Here is a 19,781-nt window from a genome sequence, read left to right on the forward strand (position 1 = left end):
CTTGACCTTAGTCATTTAAAGGTTTACATAAAAGAAGTATACAGACTTGATCTTTCAAAAAAAAAAAAAAAATCCCCATCAAATCTGGTATATGGATTTTTTTTTTTTTTTTTTTGAAATGCCTGGTTACATCTGTGTGTTTCAGTTACTTGTTTAGACTTCTGAGTAGCTGCTTTGATTTCAACCATCAGTGTTTAATACTCTAGTCACAAACTTTCTTTTCTATATAATCCAATTACAAAACTTTTCATCAGCTTTGCTTTCAACAATTGCATGATCAAATCAGTAATTTAAATAAAGCACCACACCAAAACAACATGTTAAAGTCAAGATTCATTTAAAATAAGCTTCATCTAAAGAAATTTACATGATCTTCCATCTACTTTCATCATGTTTTTAGTCTATCCATCACTTCACTGCTTGGTAATAGAAGAAGGTACTCACCAAAATCTCTTCCAATGCTGTCAAACATGTCTCCTTTTCAAAGACTGATTAGCTAAATTTTTGTTGATGATAAGACAAATGCAAGACATAAAATTTATCCTTATAACAAAAACATTAAAATGCTTAGTTGTCATAAAAGTAGATTTTGATGTTTTTGTCTTAATCATATATTTCCTATTTAAATAACCACTACAGCCACTTTACATCCTTCAAGTTTAAGTTTTCTCTTGAGTACTTTTTGATTCTTTTAATGATTGGAGGATTTCTTAGTTAGGTGTCTGATTAGTTGTTGTATTATTTTATGTTATGTTATTTTAGTTTAGTTTAGTTTATCTTTACATAAGCTAAACATTCCAAAAATACAAATAGGAGGTTATAAATCTCCACTGACCTTCTTAGCCACCTAAAAATCATATTTCTATCCATTTAAATTGATGACTATGATCAGAATCAATTCAATGATTCATCCCTAGGAGATACAACATCAACTACAAAGACCAAAATGCCTTCCTCACTCTAAAAATCTACAAGACTTAGCGCCAGGCCACAAACGAGCAACTCATCCAAAGTTAGTAGCAATACAAAAAGCATAGACAATGTAATCAGCAGAGGAAAAATCCCACACCTTGATACTTACAGAATTTGTAAGATCTATCCACTTCTTTCCATCTAGCAGACAGAAGGCAGTTGTGTACGAGGCAGAGGCACAAACAGTACATCCTCTGTAACCTGTCCACACAGCTATATGAAGCCTACTTAAGAGCAAACTTCTGAGCAGTTACATAATGACAAAATAACAAGAAGGAAAAACACATACATGATTTTGTGTCAGCTCTTCTGCTTTCCGCTGAACAATTCCCATGAAGACAGTAATGCAGAATATTTTTTTTTTGCTGTTAGCTTTGCCTAGTTTGAGCTTTTATAGCTGCTTGGAGATCCACATGATTGTATTTGATTTCAGCTAATCAAGCATACAAATGAACAGGAATGCAGACACACAGCACTGTAAAAAACACAGAAGGAAGTTTTTTCAAACACAATCCCTTTATTAGGCAGTGGTTCCAGTGATGCAATCAGAATAGGAAGGAAAGTCTGTGTTGTTTCATTGTTTAGTTTGGATTTGGGGGTCCAATGCTAACTTCTGATAATATTTCCATTCGTAAGTATATTTCTCTGAGGGCAATCCAAAAAAGTGTCTATGATGAATCTAAGAGGAAAAAAACTATTGAACTTGCTAACATTTTCCATCATGAATGACCATTACAGAATTGTCCCACTTTATTATCCTTTTTTTTCTGTGTAGTTCAGCAGCTTTTGGCTGAAGTTTATTGTTTTTTATCAAAGTCCTATATATGCACAAAGTGGATTCGATAGAAATGTAATTATAGAGAACTTCAATAACTGATTCATCCCTGTGAGGACTTTAAGAGTTTTTAAATTAGGGGAGAGTGGAATGAATAGCATCAATGACCAAAAAGAAGCACTGCAGGATGTATCAATGATATAGAGTTGGTTGCAGAGTATCGACACAGGACATTTATATCTTTTGAGACAAGCTCAAAGCCTACTGCAGCCAAGAAGAGTTTTGAATCTGACCTTAAATATTGTGAGATGTCAACTACATTAGTAATACACAGATTCAACTCTCTGTAACCTCCACAGTTCAACAGTTAAAACAAACATGTCCTCTCTACAGGCAAGACTTATCTGATCGGCTGATCACACTGTGTAATTCTAAACAGGATTTTCCAGGTGGCATGTACAGAGTACTGTATCATCTCTCTGGCTTTAGGTAGCATGGTTTAAAAGTTGGAAAGGCCAATGGTGGCAGAAATGTTAGCTTAAGCAAACAAGATTTTTCTTTATGTCTCCGAAACATAAAATGCACAGCAGCAGTTTTGCAAAGTGAGCAAATTCTTTTCCTCACATGTAAAATTGATATTGAGGATTAGGAAGATTCCTCCCCTCCTGTAGGAATATGTCACTCCTCTCAGCATATGTAAGTTGTGTTGTTCATTGTTTATCCTTGAGACTTACTCACTGCTTTCCAATTATCTTCAGAGAATGCTAAATTTGGTATGTCGTAACTACATTATAGGGCATTATGCATCTTATGGATCATCAACAACGATGGAAAAGTGGTATAAAGTTACAATTTAAACTAAATGTAGATCACAGAAAAGCACAGAAAAATACCCACTGAGCTTATTATCTTTAGCTATTTCAGTTTCTTAAGTATATTGACGTCAGAGAATGTTGTAAGACCCTGTGAAGGTGGCCAAAGCCGTAAATATATATTTTGTGTAAAGATATCAAAACTCTTTCCACCATCTATTATCCTCCTGGCTGTTTCTGGTACCTGATACAAACTGCTTTAATTAACTTCAAAGATGAATCCAATAATAAGTTTAAATGTATTAAAAGTCTTTAAAGACTGCCTGTCAAATTTTTCTGCAACATCCAGTGTAGTTGTAGGATGTGTCTCTCTGCGGACTTTTGGGTAGCCCCATAAACATGTATCATTTCTGTGTTTGGTTTATTTCTACTAAAACAGTTGCAGAGCCTGAGGTCCCCTTTGGGTTGGATAAAATGTAAAATCTATCCTAGTGATGGAAACTCATCACCAATACTCTCAAAGGAGGTAACTTAATCTAGCTGTCCACTTCACTGATATAATTAGGAATGCACTTTGTCAGCCTTTGAGGGTTTAACTACAGCTGGCTGGGTTCGATGCAGTCTCTGAAACCAATCTGTTCTTAGTAACACCATCGCCTTCACAGAATTACAGACATAGTTTCAGCATTTATACCCACCTAACTGCTGAATGATGTTTTTCCACCCACTTAGGCAGTGGTCAATGCCTGTTTTAGCAAAGCTGCAGCCTTGGGTCAGTGCCATGGATTGAATCAGGAACCAAAGGCTAAACTGGTATTTAAAGAATAAAGGTTATGAACCTTATTTACAGTGTTTGAATATGGCTCAATTCAGCCTGTGAATATCATCACATTCCCGATCCAGCAGATGAGATTTAATTAGAAAAGAGATTCTAATGGATAGTCAGATGCTGACCGGCCTATCTTTTGTTTAAGAAATAAAAGATAATTCATGCCTTGTTCTCTAGGAGAATCAAAGCTCTACTTTTTACACAGGTTAGCTAAACTTGGGGAAAGAAATTTAACCTAATAAAATTTTTAAATCTTTGAATTTATTCACCAGGACTATTTCTGGCTTCCTGCTATACCCTTGACTCTTCTGCTGGAGTCCGCACAGATTCAGATGATGAATTTTGGGTACCTTTACAGTATTGTCAATAAACTTTGCTAGCTGGATATCACAAGCACCACTCCTTTTTCTTGTGTTTTGCTCTGCTAGGAATCCAACTTGCATAAATGAATGAGATATTCTGTTATGGTTCAAGCAAGTTAGATAAAGTTTCTCCTCCAGCCTGAAAAATATTTGAGAAAAATGCAGCACAGCTTTTCACCTATTTACTTTAAGCATCTAGCCCTGAAAATAGCCAGCCTAACCTATTAATCAGCAGACTAGCCTGTTCAGAAAAACATACCCTTTTTTTCTTATCAGTCCTGAAGCATTAGTCTAAACACTTTGAATTCCAGCCTCCAATGCTGTGCCAGCAGGCTGGACACAGAAGGGTCAGAAACTGTATAGCTGTGGCAGTGCAGAGCTGCAACTATGCACTGCTTGGGCAAAATGCTGTGGTAACACAGCTATACAGCCCCTGGACACTGGCAAAGAGGGGTTGGATTTGTTTTCAGACACCTCCCCAAAAAATATTCTGAATTCCTATGGTGTAATCCTTCTGTGGTAATTCATTAAGTCTATGGATTTATTACCTCACTACTAAACCTTGTGTTGTCAGACAAAATTTTGATATTTTTTTTCAGTACTTGATTTTTTCCTTTCTGCCTGTAATAAAGATTTTCACCAAGTATCAAAATGTAGGCCTCACGTCTGTGCCTGACATACTTTGCATACACAAATTTCAGTGTCCCGTGTCTGACAGTATCCAAAAAAGGACAATGAATTAAATAAAACACAATATGCCTCCTTCTTGCTTCAGTAAGTCTCCATGTAAGTAGTTTAACCCTGAAAAGTAAAATCTACTGTATCTTCTAGAATTCCTGATAGCACTAACACTTTTAATTATAGGGATTCTCATTCTTACCTATATGAATATTATACCCCATGTTTGAATCCGGAAAGAGAAAATGGACCTCCAAGGATATCCTATGACAATAAGCTCCCTGTATGAATGGGTGATTAGTTGCAACTACAGTGACTTGTTGCTGCATGGCACATACCATAACTATCTCCAGATTTACTTGTTCTCAGTATAGACTGAGGCAAGCTGGTTTGGTTTCCATGGTCTTGTTGCATTTCTGAGAGTGGCACAGTTAACATCATTCCTGGCTTAGCTAAGTTTTATAAAAAAAAAAAAGAAAGAAAAAAAAAATCTAACTAAAAAAAGCCATCAAAGCTGGTGCTTATTAAGGTTGCAATGTATCTTGACCACAAAAAACAGCTGCAGAGTCAATGTCCTTCCAAAAATCTGTGGTGTGCTTCCTAAATACAGAACATGGAGGTTCTGGATGATGAAGAAGGCTTTTCAGAAAGAGACATAGTAGTTTCATTTGTTTTGTTTATTTTTAATTGCAACTCTTTGTCAGACGCAACAGATGGCTTGAAGAACTATGCTTCAAGAAGACTCAAGTTAATTTTTGACTTGTGGGCATGTAGTTCTAATGCGTGCCATATGTTTTGTGAATTGCCAGTGACACATGGGTAGTATTAAGCTTCACGCTTCTTCTATAGACTAGTGCATACTGTACACACACACATAGAGAAATAAATTAATACTTCCAGAAACCTAACATTTTCTGTAATGTTCTTCTTAAAATTTCATAATTTATTGCTTTTGCTAATTGAAAGAGAGGAGGGAAGCAAGCAAGCAAGGAAAACAGCAGTCAAGGATCACTGCAGGTTATTGAGGATTATGGGGAAATGAATTCTCTTAGCAGAAGACGCAAGAAGGACCTTACAGAAGGTGGGCACAGTAATTCGAGCAGGACACTAAAGACCTTCACATATTTAAAAGACCCCCCTCCTGCACTTGGCCAGCTGTGCTTCCTTCCTTCTGCCCACTCTCTCTCCAAAAGGGAACACTTTCAATGTGAAATCCTGCTGCTGTCTGAGGACAAAGACTTCCCTTGTCTCTGTTCATCAGGATAAGCTTGCTCTTTCCTTTCGCTTCCTTGCACATGCATGATCTGGGCACCATCTGGCCTAGAAATGGCCAAGGACAGCCAAGCCTGCAAAACATCTTCAGAGAATGCCCTAGGCTTCCCCGCTTCATGTTTCACCTGTAACCACAGCACAGATTTTACATTTATCTTCATTACATCCAGACTTATGTTTAGAAGTTTAGTTTTCACTGTATTTCAGTAGCAGAGGGAATCACCGCAAAAGGAAGACAGGCCTAGGCACCATTATGTTTTACTAACTTAACATTTCATACTGATGTCTTATTCAGCAAGAATCCTATTAAATAGGAGGTCAGCCTGAGCTGAGAGAAGAGATGGCATAATCAGATCACTCATTGCCTGTAAGCAAAATTATTGACAATAAATGTGAGTTCTGATGGCTTGATCCAATTTCCACTGAATTCAAAGGTAAAACTTCCATTATCTGCACATCTCCTAAGTACACATTAACTCAGTCTATGTGTATGAGCAAGGCTTATATCCCAAATTATGTTTCACTGACGGATTTATTGTTGACATTTTATTAGAGGAGAATATATTAAAAAAAAATAAAAAATATTTAATGTTAGATTGAATGTTACAACTATTCAGATATTGTTCTCAAACTAAGGCTAACCTTAAAATGATCTGACTTTCACACTTTTAAATTCCCACTTGACTGTGAGGTATGATCATCACTGAGCCAGAAAATAAGCCTAGATGATATTTTGTTCTAAGCTTTTATTAGCCAGAGGAAGAGAAACTGAAGGGGAGGAGGCCATCCATTGCCTCCCCTGCAATTTGTATAGACTAATCCAGAGCCTGGCTAACTGCAGACTCATTGATGTGGAGCAGTTATCAAGAAACATAGCACTTACTGAGACAAATTCAGGCCTTGTATAAAGTTAGTTCCTCCCCAGATCTGTCCATTGTGAAGCCAGTATCTTTCTGATCAGCTGTAGCAAAATGTGAGACCTTACAGGTGTTAGAGATTCTTCCATCTCCAGCAGCAACCTGTGAGAGTTGTCCTGAGGTTTGGCCTACAGATGTTTAAAACACAGTTCCCCAATGAGCTTGCCTCTTGCTTTACTCATCTTTCAGCTGATAAATGATGTCAACCCAGCTGGACTTCTACATCTGATACAATTAATCAATACATATTTCCTTCTGTATTTCTGCACTGCTAGGATTCTCCTCTACCCTTCATGAAAAGACTTATGGTCATTATTTTGCTCATGACATGCTCAAAGCAACTCCTACAGTAGTCCTCAGGTGGAAATGCAATAACAACAACACTTGGTAGCAGTCTTCTTTCCCTCCTTTGTTCAGCTTTTTTTCTGTTTAAACCTCCAGCATATGTCCATCCTACACTTCACACATCTGAAAATCCTCCAGGCTCACAGTAGCTGAATATTACACATAGCATCCTAAATAAGAAAACATAGCCGCCTTCAAACGAACAACCTGATAATAAGCTCTCTGCTCCAATGTTTGTTCCGCTCTCTTTCCTCAGAGACCAGAGGCTCTGGCAGTGTCTGGAAAGTTAACAAATACAAACAGGGGAGGAAAAACATGAACTGAGGGATCCCTCACAGAGCATCAGTCTTTCCCTTGCATTAATTACAAGGGATGCCAACTCAAGCACTTCTGCTGACCTCATCTAAAACAGTCCTTAACAAGCAGGGGCTCGTTTTCAAACAACCTTTTAAACCATTTCAGCTTTTGACTTCCAAAGCAACACCTCAAATGTCATTTGGAACCCCCTTGCCACATGTCTCTGGTGGGACTTGGGGGTTGACTCTAAATGGCTCCACCACACAATGTCCTTTTGGTAGAGGTTTATTTTCTCATTCCTTTTATTTACACAAAAGAGGAGAATCAGGTCCTTCTGCTTTCCTTTGTTACCTTTGTACCTTCAGTCCCTTGTTTTCTTTTTTTGTCTCTCCCTTCAGAGTCCCTGTTACACACAGCAGGACTCGGAGGACCATGATGGGGACTATTGCTACAGAGAGAGAAAGAAGGAGGCTGGCAAAGGGGCCAACAACCTGGGAAGGATGCTTTAGTTGTCAGCCTGGGTCACTGGCTCTTCTGGTTCCCCTCTTGTTCTTTTAAAACACCCAAAATGATGGCATCTGAAGGCTGCACATGGTCCCACCCTGATGGCAGATGTGCTGCCTGCCAGACAGAGCAAAGCACTGCTTAGGGCCAAGTGGCTGCTAGTACTGTGGTTAGCCAAAATCCAGGACATTAACTTGATCCTTTGCTATGGATACTCAGCACTATGTCAGGATGTGATTCTATATTTGTATGGTGCTAACCAGATGCTTTTCAGATACTGTCCAGCCTAGGACTTTTACCAGTATTCCATAATTGTGTCTTGCAGTCCCCACTACTGCACATTTTCCACTCATTTACACTGAATTATTTTGATCTTCTGTGCAAAAATAACACTTCACAGTTCTTGACTCCTGGCTGTTTGCTATGCCAGTGCTGTCAGTGTGCCAGATGCAATCTGAAGGTGTCTGTGTAGGGCATGTAGGGCTTTCAGGTCTTATGTTTTTTTGCAGGCAGTTCCAGTCCTCATGTAATCAGAGATAAGTGACTTAGTTAAAAATGAATGGGGCAGCTGGCTAAATGCTCAACCAAACAAAATGATCAAAGGGACAGTGCCAGATGTTTTCCATCAACTCTGCATATGGAGGTACCAGGGAGAGCAGCAGGAGCACCAAACTAAAAAGAAACCAGAGAAGCCAACTCTAGTTTCAACCATAACATGAGGAACTGGCTATAAATATTACATTCCGCAGTGAGGCTCCCAGAGGACATTCTGTAGGTATTTCTAAAACCTACAGGAAAAGCGTGTCTACTATTGTCTGACTTATTTATATGCATCCTCTCACTAAATGCTGTATTAAGAATCATAATTCCTAGCATCTATAAAAAACATACTTTTAAAACCATATTTTGGGAAGCTGGTGGAAATTATAAAAAGTATTAATTTTTCCACAAAACATACTTCTTGCCCAGTCTGTGCCAGTACAGTATTTTCCTAGACTACTGTTTCATGGAGTTTTCTTTTACCACTTTTAGTACATTTTAAAATTTTAATTTCGTCGTTTTGAGTCCAAGTTACTGCAAGAGGCTGAAGCCATTGCAAGATTTACTGTGGAAAAGGAGCCAGCTCTTTATTTTTGTCTTCTGGGGAAGTTTATGGTAGAGCGAGATAAACATCCAACATAGTTAAGGTTGTTTATCCTGCATCACTTAGAAGACATTCTTGACATCACTTGTATACAGCTGAGCAGGGGAGCTGCTCAATCAGCCTGACAGAAATTAAACCCAGATCACCCAGCCTCAGGGCATACAGACCTTACTTCACTGTGACAAAATCTGCTTCTGTTAGGATAAAACCTGAACTGCCCATGCAGTTCCTCTTGTCACAAGCTAAGTTTTGGTGCATAAGGGCTTTTCCTCTAGTTTTACTCCTTCCAGATACAACTGTCATTATTTCAGGACATTTTACCTTACCCTAACATATCTCTGTAGTATCTTGGGGCAAGCAAGAGGGGATGAATATTGCACAAAGATCTTCTGTTGTGCTTGTCTGGTGCAATGATTTTACTACTGGCCCCAAGTCCAAGATTTGCAGAGCAGGGACCCTTGAAGTTGTCAACAGGTAATTCAAGGTGACATAAAAGTTTCAGAACTTTTTCCTGTTCTTATTTGAGTCTACAGTTTAGAGATGCCTGCCTGAAAGTCCCCTCCTGACGTCAGGAGGAGGCAGACATGCTGAACATGTAGAGATTGGACAGCCTGAAACAACTGGAAATGACTGACTTTCTCTTGACTAGGAGAGAAGCTATGAAAGGAGTCCTGACTGCATTGCTCAGTGGTGCTGAAATCCATTTTATCCTTTGTAGCATGTGCATAGGTTTGGTGCATGATTATTCATCATGAGGATGTGTGCTTTATATCTGCTCTAACCCATTCTGCAGGAACAAAGCCTGTTAATGTGCCTTTTCTGTCCCCTGATTCTGATGTCATGCTCATACAAGCTTAAGCCACACATTGCAATGGAAATATTTGTGAATTTCAGTGCAGGATGAGTTCTTTGCTGGTAGATATGCCAGTAACAAACGGGCTGAGGAACTCACTAACTCTCACACTTGAGTCAAGGAAAGCTTGAGCATGACTCACCCAGGAATGCTTTGTACTCTCCTAATTGCATAATTACCTTAGAGAGCTCACTGGCCATTTGGTAGAGAGGTCATTCCTGTTTCCTCTGAGCACAGGAATAACTCCTCCTCACTTCTCGCTTCTACCAAGCAGGATAAAAAAGAGATGTGATGAATGGCTGTGGCACCACTTTTCCTGTATATAATCTAGGAACAGTATTTGTGCACAGCTGTAAAGTCTTTCATTCTCTGAAGCTGGGATGGAAAAGGTGACCAGTGCTAAACGCAAATAAACACTTTCACCTTTGCATTGGGCTGGTGTCTGTAATGAAAGGGGTAGTGTGATATTCTGAGGTGTTTGGTACTGGTACTTGTGTTATCTGAATTCTAATAAAGGGGATTAAAAACAAGTGAGTGTCACAAATGCAGAAGCCTTCCCCACTGTCCTTATATGCTGCAGAATTAGACTAACTGCTAATAGTGAAAGAAAACAGAGACCCTGCCAATATCTAGTTCTCAAAGGCAATGAATTACAAAAAGATATGAATAATATGAATGCTGTAAACAATTGCAATCATGTAACATGGATGACAAGGATAGTGAAGAGGCCTAAATGTCACATGAGAAAAATGAACTTGATAGTTGCATTAACAGAATTAGAGGAAGACGAGAGGATGGAGAATTCCCCTGCACCTCTAACAATGTCAGCAGTACAGTTTTCAGAGCTCACCCCATTTGTGAAACTGGTGAAGTTTCACCCCATTTGTGAAGTCTGGGGGTGGAAAAGTAGGATAATGATAGAAATGAATGATACAGACCCCTGAAGAGGAGATATTTAAATATAGCTATCTTTAGTCCCCTTGACACTCTTGTTCTGGAGAATGGATGGAATTAGTGGCCTCTCTTCTTAACACTTTTATTAATAGTACAAAACAGTAAATTTAGAAGATAGAATTCTCTCCCTTTGCAGACCAGTGATGGTATCACTGTGTAGTCAAATTTTCATTCCACTCTCCCATTTGTTACACATATGAATTTACTATCCTTCTTTGCACAGTGGTGTATCTTCCACTCAAAGTAACTAAAGCACATCTTGTCCTGATCTCCGTACCGTCCACCACCAATATCACCTAAGCTATAACTTGGCAGACGCTCATTTATTAGGTTTACAAATGAAAATACTTATGGCTGCTATATTTTGTGTTGATGCTAATGCTGCACAGGTATGCTTTAGACATGCACACAGGATGTCCACTTGATTGGCCCTTCAAGAATTGTAGATGAATTTGAAGCTAAGTGGTCTGATGCATCTAAGTTACTTTATTAGTGTAAACTTTTGTGTCCGTGAACTTCTCAGCTGCATACCTGGGTTGACAAGAATAATTATGTTTGCTGATTTATTCTGAGGTTCATGGTACCTAAGTGTTTCCTCCTCTTTTTATTTATTTATTTATTTATTTTTTAATCAGGGCCTCCTTAAATAGTGGGAAGCAGAGCCATTTAATGCCAACAGAGGCTGCATTAGCTTCCCCTTTCTGTGAGAAACCTCCGCTTAGAAGGTTCCCAAAGTGAAAGTGTAAGAGAAAACATAGCTAGGAGAGACTCACATCCAAGTCTGGCAAGTGGAGTTGTTCTTCTGATATGAATGGAGCATCACTCCAAAGCTAGAGACATATTTTGGGGAGATGAAAGAAAATAAAAGATCTTGATTGCTAATCTGAGAGAGAACTGACCAGTAGTCTATCAGATCAAAGGCTAAAATCCAAGACTGATTCAGTTCATACAGATACATATCTGAAATATGGACTTTGTTAGAGCTACATTTAAATAAAGCCAACAGAATTTAGGGGAAAGTCACGCTCTGGGTTCTAGTTGTTTTTTGTTATTAAATGAAAAATAGACAACATTTCTGTTTGTTGCATGCTTTTTCAAATCATTCTGCTAGAGTTAAGGAACTGACATGCTGTAGTGCGGGCGGCTTCTCTGGGATCAAGGAACACCAGACAGAGTTTATAGTAAAGCCGCTTGCATTAGGATGGCGGCAGAGGAAACTATATAGAAAATGCAGTCCAGGAAACAGTTCTTAGAAGATGGAGTAGGGATTAAGTAAGAGCCTATTTTACTATTTGCTAAAAAGCTCAGTACATTTGCCTTCATGGACTCTGCATTCCAGAGGACTGCATGCTGGGTTAATAAAATCCCTCTCCTGAACAGCCTTTGGAAACTCAGATGGTCACTGACTGCCTATATGGCAGAATTTGGCTATTGCTATTAGACAGCTGCAGGAAGTTGAAGACAAGAAAGGGGAGACAGCACCAAAACCTTCTGGACACACAGATATACTGAGACCATACAGAGAGACACATGGTTTTGCCTCGTGGCAGGAGCTTCCAAAATATGTTTCTCATCAAAATGCCAGGATCCTCTTTTTTTTTTTTTTTTTTTTTTTTTTTTTTTAGGTAACTGCAATTTGCACTTCTCTTTTTCTTAGGTGATGTGTATATGATTTAAACCCTCAGACATTCTGGCCTTAAGTTTCAAGAGCATTTTAAAACAATGAGCACACCTACCAGCAACACAGAAAAACACCACATTTCCGTTGCTCAGGCTGAAAGGGAGGCTCAGTTTAGCATTCTTCCTTGGGGAAGAAATGACATGTTCCCCACTAACTCAATGCCAAACCACTGCTCTCTGATTTGAGTAACAAATGCCATTCCAACTGCGTCTAAAAGCCCAGGCTCTGTTTCTTTTCTTAACATGAAATTGTGTATTTTGGTTCTGCTCTCAAACAACAGTTTAACAGAACAAAGAAGTTATCTTTATGAGACAGCCAGGGAAATACACAAAGAACAGGAAGATGCAGCTAACCTAAATAATGACAATGAAAATAAAATAACCATCAGGCTATAAATAAACAATATGAAGTAAATATCATTATTTGTATTAACAGGAGACACAGACTTAATTCCTGTGGACAATTTTATCTACTGTTTCCTCAGACTTCAGTTTTGGTTTCTTTCGGTCAAGCCACAGAAAAATGTTTTCTACTTTGTTCAACTTTTTACAGTATGAACTTCCACACTACTTTTGCTGGAGAAAACTGCACAGAACAGACACTTATGTTTAGGAGAAAGGTCAGATTTTTCTAAAACAATGAAATTGCCCAACCGTGCAAAATTTTGAACTGCGCAAATGCATGCATTCATACAGAGCAGGGAAGTAAACATACACACCACTGCATTAATTAAGACAATACTTAGTTTCCTGCAACACAAAGGAATTTTCTTATTTAGACTAGTTCTCTGACGATGTGGGCTCCCATTGTGTGTATGGGGGTGTGCAAAGCAGCAACTGCAGTTCCACAAAAAGGCAAGGGCTGGACCTGACCCAGTGGGTGAGTGGGGAAGGAATCAAATAATCACCTATTCCAAAGCCAGGATCAGTTTTCTGGGAGCCAGCCTCAGTCACTCCAGCTCTCTGGCTTCCCTAAAGGACCTGAGCAGAAGCCTGGCGCACGTGTCGTGTGCCTGGGGATTGTGTTGTTGGGATTCCCGGGCGGGAAACGGGCTCAATCTGTCATTTACACAGTTTAAAACAGGCACTTGAATGTTCCACTCCCAGCAGCACCAGGCTAAATCACTTTCCTGGCTGGAGGCAAGAAACGTGTGAGAGCACAGTGCTTACCAAGTGGCCGAGCCACCGGTCGGCCTCGAAGCACACAACCCAACCCGCACACAACAGCCCCGACCCTTCGTCTTTACCTGCTGCTGGGTGAGCGACTGGAGGGGACATCCTGCACGAAGCTCTGCTCCATGCCGGGGATCCTGGCGGGGCTGTGGGGGTGGTAGGCTGTCAGAACCACGCTGCCCGAGTCCTTCATCTCCATGGTCATAGGCACATGTCGGTGACAAAGGCGGCCGGTGAGGGCTCCTGTCACGCAAGTGAGCACGCGGCCTGACCCGCAGCCGCCTCTCAGCACCGTTTGCTGTCAGGAGAGCAGCGTAGCTCCGGCACAGCGCGTCTCCCTGTCAGGAAAGCTGAATTAGCATATATTCAAAAACACCGCCCACAAAACAACCCATGGGGAAGTTACTACGTTCCTAGGAAACTAGAAACCTGAGATAATCCTACAGTGCACTGCGCGGCCGCAGGGAAAACTTCTCGCTTTGTTTCTTTTTGTTTCTGTTTAAGAACCCATTTCTTGATACGCCTTGTGCTCCCAAAATAGGCACGGCAAAGTGAAGCTATTTGCCAGAGAAGCAGCAGAGTGAGTGGTGAGAGCTACTCAAACATAAAACGTGGTTTGGCAGTGCAGGGACTGACATTTAAACTGCTTACACGAGAGACTTGAGAGCAAAGTAGGCTGTGCTCTGTTTAAATAATCAAGGAACAGTAACCTTGATTTCCTATACGCCAGATCATTCCTGTGGCAGGGGACTTTACTGGCTTTCTGTTGAACTCCAGTGAAGCTTTCATTTTGCATGATACTTCTGTGCAAGTAATTAGAAGGGCACCAGGAAATGAGAGAATCCGTTTTACAAGTTTGTGTTCAGCTGGAGCAAGTCCATAAATAAATATACTCCGAGATTCTCAGTGCTTTTTCAGGCTTACTTGTGATCTTTTGAAATGATAATGAAATGTTTTTCCTCAAGAGGAAATAAACAAACAAAAAGATCAGGGTGCAATTTAGGAATTAACACCCAGAGAAAACTGTGTAGATAAAACAACAAAACTTACACAGCCCTTTCTTTTCCCCTCCCACTTCTTTAGTTTTTGTTGTTGTTGTTGTTAATAAGTGTTTCTGTCTGTTCCTGAAAACTATTGTCCCACTTACAAAGCCATGGGAAGGATGCCCCTAATTTTAATCTACAACTGTAAAGTGCTGCTTTAATGCCACAGGTCTCCAAGTGCCTTGTGGGCACGGGGGTAAGACAGCAGCGCCTGTGCATCTTCCCCACAGCTGCTAATGGCATTCCCAGCACCGGTACAGTGCAAAATGCTGGCTAGGGTCCTCTTTCACATTCCCCTTTTTTAAGGTGCTCTCACCAGCATTGCTGAAGGGCTGCCTGAATTGCTCTGAATAGCTCAGGTTTTGAAGGGCACAAAAATGATTCATCTCTTCTCCACCTTCCCCATGAGCTCCTTATCCTGCCTGGAGGGGCAAAACCATTTCAATCAAATATGCTGCTGTAACTCATGTAGGCAGTGCCCAAGTTAATTTTCAATTAGCCAGCACAGGACACTGATAGCAGTACATTTGGCAGCACTTCTTGCCAGACTCACCCAGGAAGCATAAATATTTGAACACAGAGAGCCTCTAGGCCTGCTCTTGCTACACTGTTAATGTGTCCTGGATTAAAGGTTATACACGATAAAATCATGGTTGCTTCCTCGGAGGCATGGAGGCCCTCTCAGAGCCATCATGCAGCCATATAAATAATTCTGATTTCAAGGAGAAGGCTGTGAGCTAACTCACTGCCCATGGCATCAGGACCATATCCTGAAGTGTCACCTGTGAGGAACTGTGGTGAATACAATAACCACTGAAGACCTGAGGGTGCTTTGTGACTAGCGAGAGAGAGCAGGTCTGACAAAATTAGGAAACATGTCTTTATGGGTTTCATGTCTGAACTCTGGGGAGCCCTAACTGAACGTCAGGATGATGCCTTGCTGCTGAATGACAAAGGAGGCTGCTGTCAGTGTCATTTTCCCTCTGTCTACTTTGAATTTGCATTCTCTTCCTGAAAAAGGAGGTGGGAATGCCACTTCTTGGGTAGGAGGGAAGTATATTTTGTCTATGTATATCCTGTGTATATCCATTCTCCATTCACTCCAAGAAACTAAGCACCTGAAGAAAGACATACAGTGGAAGTCACCAAATGCCATCAGAAAAGAGGTAAGCATCTTTTAGGAGATCAGATTGAGAACAAAATATTGGCTGCAACTCCACAGAAGTGCCTTTTTTTCTGCCCTTCCTATCATCATAACTGTAGGCTTTCTCCAGTACCATCAGACAATGAAATGATGCCTATATAGTTTAAGCTATGTAGATAAAGCCCACACCAAAAATGGCACATATTTTAGTATTATTTTAACTACTTCTCTTCCCATAATAATAATAAGTAAATAAATAAATCAATATGATTTAGAAAAGAGCACAGTTACCTTCTCAGCAGTAAAATGTGTATAAAAATAAAGTTCCACATTTATCAAATGGGATTTTCTCTCTAAGAAAAATAAACATGGAAGATGTTATTTAAAGGTTTATAAAGTGCTGGTGTAAAAACTGGATGCTTGTATGGAAATAGCAGGCTGTTTGTCTTAAGTACCAATAGGTATTTTGAAAATTAATCAGGCAAAATACATATATCAAGCTGAGAGCTAAAAATGTTTATTTGCATAATTGATCTTGGGATTAGATGAATACATATTATGGAAAACTGAAAATGATGAAACTGAAATCCAGTAGAGAAACACATCAGCCATTAAACAAAGCTTTAACTGGACTAGTAATAAGTAATAAGAATTGTGCACAAGGCAAAGTGGGCCAGATTTCTCCTTCACTTTTATGTGTGTAGTTCTGCTAGTTAAAGGAGAATTTATTCTCCTAGTTGCTGAAGAAGCACTTAAGAAAACATTTTACATCTTAGCCCAACATACCTGTATTTCTACAGGATATCCTTCAATACTTGGAGTACCCAGGACTAAAATACTTTTTATTTATTTATTTATTTATTTTCAGGTAGATAATAGCTCCATAGAACTTTTCAAATACTCTGGAAAGACCAGTTTGATCAGAAATAATATCCTGATTTTCTTTCTGTCTTTCTTTTTTATTTTTTAAACGTGTTGCAACCAGTAAAGTGAAATTACAACAAGAAGAGAAACTGTGGGGCGTCTGCAGACAGTGAATCCATGAGCAGCTAGCCCACTTGGGTTTGGTGGGGCTATACTGGTCTACATAAGGTAGCTAAGAACATTGTTCTTATGCCAAGAGGCATGCTTTGAACTCACAAATCTGGCAAAAGAAGTGTTTGTATATAGGTCAGTGGGCCCAGATTTTGAGATTGGGAGTGAAAACCTTTATTAGCCTATTGTTTCAGAAGCACAAGTCAGTAGATATATCGATTGAGCTGAAGGCTTGACAAGAGTATCTGTGACTGTCATATATAAGGAGAATAAACCCACAAAGAACCACTAGTAACTCTTACTGAGATGAAAAGGAAAAGTGTGACAAATTCAGTGGCTATTGCTTCAAAATGAACCAATAAAGATTTCACAAAAATTTAGAACAGCCTTTTCTGGCTAAGTCCAAGGGGACTGTTACTGAGAGGAATGGGATTTGTAAGCTAGGGGTTCTTGTCCCGGGATTATGAGAGCATACACCATTATAGCATAAGGGAGTAGAACCACAGAGCCCTGGAAAGTACAAAATTTCCCTTTGAAGTACAAATCACACAAAACTCTTCTGGTATTGGATTTCATTGCTAGCTTCCAGCTTAAATTAGCCAGGACAAAGTTGGACAGAATTTGCAAAACTTTGAAGTTAATTTTGGACCAGTTTAATGTGAACTTGGGTTATGTTAAGTTTTAAAAGGAAGCTGTTTTAAGCACAGAATTTTCCCCTGATTAAATCAAAGGAAATAGAGTGAAGTACACAGAAAAATGTCATCCTAGCTTTGCACCTAGATTTCCTCATCCCTTTTTTTAGGTAGTGGCGTGCAATATATTTTCTGTAAGTGTGAAAAAAAAAAAAAAGTGAAAGCAGAACCACTGTATTTCTCCTTTTTTTTTTTTTTTTTTTTTTTTTTTTGTGGAGGGGAAGAGGGAGGAGAAGGCATCTCTTATCTTTAATTTGTTATTTCGATGAAAAGATGCTTGGGTGGTGGAGGGCAGAGAGGCTCATCACAACAAAGAGCTGGTGCATGCAAGAAGCATCTGGATGGTCTGAAAACAGAGTGCCACGAAGTCACAAGAAAGTCAAGGACAAGGGTATGTGAACTTTGTACTGCTCAGTACTAAAGCCTCCCATATAAAAAGACTGAGAAGAGGCTGCCTTTTGTGTCAGGAAAATTTTCACTGGGACTTGAGGTCTGTTTGCTTAAAAATAATATTATGCATCATGAAAAACAATCTTCAGCAGGATAATGCTTGATTTAGTCTCTGTGTTTTCTATTCCCAGAAGGATTATGGTCTTTTTTTTTTTTTTTTTTCCACTATAAAGGTGAGGTTTTTGTGTGCTTCCGTGTGTGCATCTGGTAATACGAGTAAATGAGTGGGATTTAGCAGTAAAATCATAACATAGCCACTGCTTTTATAATATAAAAATGTTCATAAAACAGAAAATAAACAGAATTAGAGGAAAATCTGTGTTGTTATGCTTTCTTTGACTTTTCAAATGGAGATGAAAAACAACATTGAAACACACGTGCTTGTCCTTTACAAACCTATTAAGTAGCAAGGCGACTTATGTGAAGAGATTAGAAATCAGGTGTCATGGCAATTGGTGGTGTTTCAAAGTTCTTTAATTAGCATATGAATCAAAACATCCGTATTTGTTAAATATAACCTCACATATTTCAGTCCCAGGTCTAACTTAACTATACATCATATCTGATGAACTTTAACATAGCTCTTTTTTTTTTTTTTTTTTTTTCTTTTAATTTAGTGATTTACTGTGGATTTTTTTATCTTAAAAAAGATACAAAGTGCAGAAAAAATCTTTAGACAGCTTTGCATAGATGCTTGCTTCATAATGACCATCACTGATTTTCTGGGAGTTCAAAAGTTGGTTCTCGTTATTCCAGATTGGACTTCCCATATACTATTCCCATGTTAGTTATGTGCACAAAAGGAATATTCCTTAATCTGTCTACCACAACAGGGTTTCCTGGAGGTTTACTTTAAGAAAAAGCTCATATATTTTTATTCATACTTTAAGTTAATGCTCCTTCATGCCATGTTGATCTAAGTGCTTCAGCTGGGACAGCTGACACTGAAGTTGAATGCTATTTTTATTTATTTATTTATTGGTGGGTTTTGTTATTTTTATGAGGCAGTAAGTTAAAATTACATATGAAGGGGTGGTAATGTGGTCAATTAAGGAAAAGTAACATTAGGAGGAGCTGACTGTTTCTCTGAAATATTTCTCAAAGCACAAACTGAAAATGGGAATTGGTCTCTGCAGCATGGAAAGGGAGGAATAGTAAGCGATGGACAGCAACGAACATTTTCTGTATGTATGTGTCTATCCTGATGCTTCTGAAAAAGCAGAACTGGGATATTTGCATTTTGGATAGGAAAGATGAGGCTTAAAATTATAATTAAAATAATTATTAAAATTATAATATTTATAAATATTTGTATACCCCATATTATGCAATTAGGGTTATAATGAAAAAATATAAAGATGAAATTTTGTTATGTAAAAAGACAACCAGACAGAGTTTTATAACATTATCCTTTTAAAAATTAGTTTTCTAGGGCCAGTCAAATACTTTAGCATCTGTATGCATAAGGATTTATACATAATGTTTTAGAAAATGCACATAACCCCTCCTCTTTCATCACTGTTCAATTAATGTTTTTTTACATGCTATGAACAGCAAAGTTTATTTTGCTGAAGGTGGTGATACATCTATCTTCATCATTACAGTTCTACTTTAGTAAAAATGTTTGAAGACAAATTCATTAAGACAGATTTATTGGATTTTTGTAAAATTTTTTTTTTTTGCCTGCAAATTGTTCAATTTCTTGGGAAGGCTTTACATAAGGTATAGTTGGTATTTCCCTGTAACCATGCCAATGATTTCTTCCATTGTGCCATTTCATAACAGTCTGTTTCCCAGAAAGCAGCAGTAAAGCAAAACTCTGCTGCTGTATCGGGAAGTTGTACTGAGTG

At 38.9% G+C, this 19,781-nt stretch overlaps 1 protein-coding gene across 1 annotated transcript in view; it reads right to left on the reverse strand.

Annotated features, from left to right (window-relative positions):
* Positions 1-13,772, reverse strand: part of ARHGAP28 (Rho GTPase activating protein 28) — a gene marked incomplete at its 5' end in the record, with an annotated part of 73,376 nt that extends 59,604 nt beyond the window's left edge. The window contains one exon of the mRNA XM_084306786.1: positions 13,642-13,772. Coding sequence (XP_084162912.1) covers positions 13,642-13,772 — 131 coding nt within the window. The remainder of the gene's footprint in view (positions 1-13,641) is intronic.
* Positions 13,773-19,781: the final 6,009 nt, after the last annotated feature.

Source organism: Netta rufina (assembly GCF_964035555.1).
Source record: "Netta rufina genome assembly, chromosome: 2".
In the NCBI taxonomy this organism is placed as follows: Eukaryota; Metazoa; Chordata; class Aves; order Anseriformes; family Anatidae; genus Netta; species Netta rufina.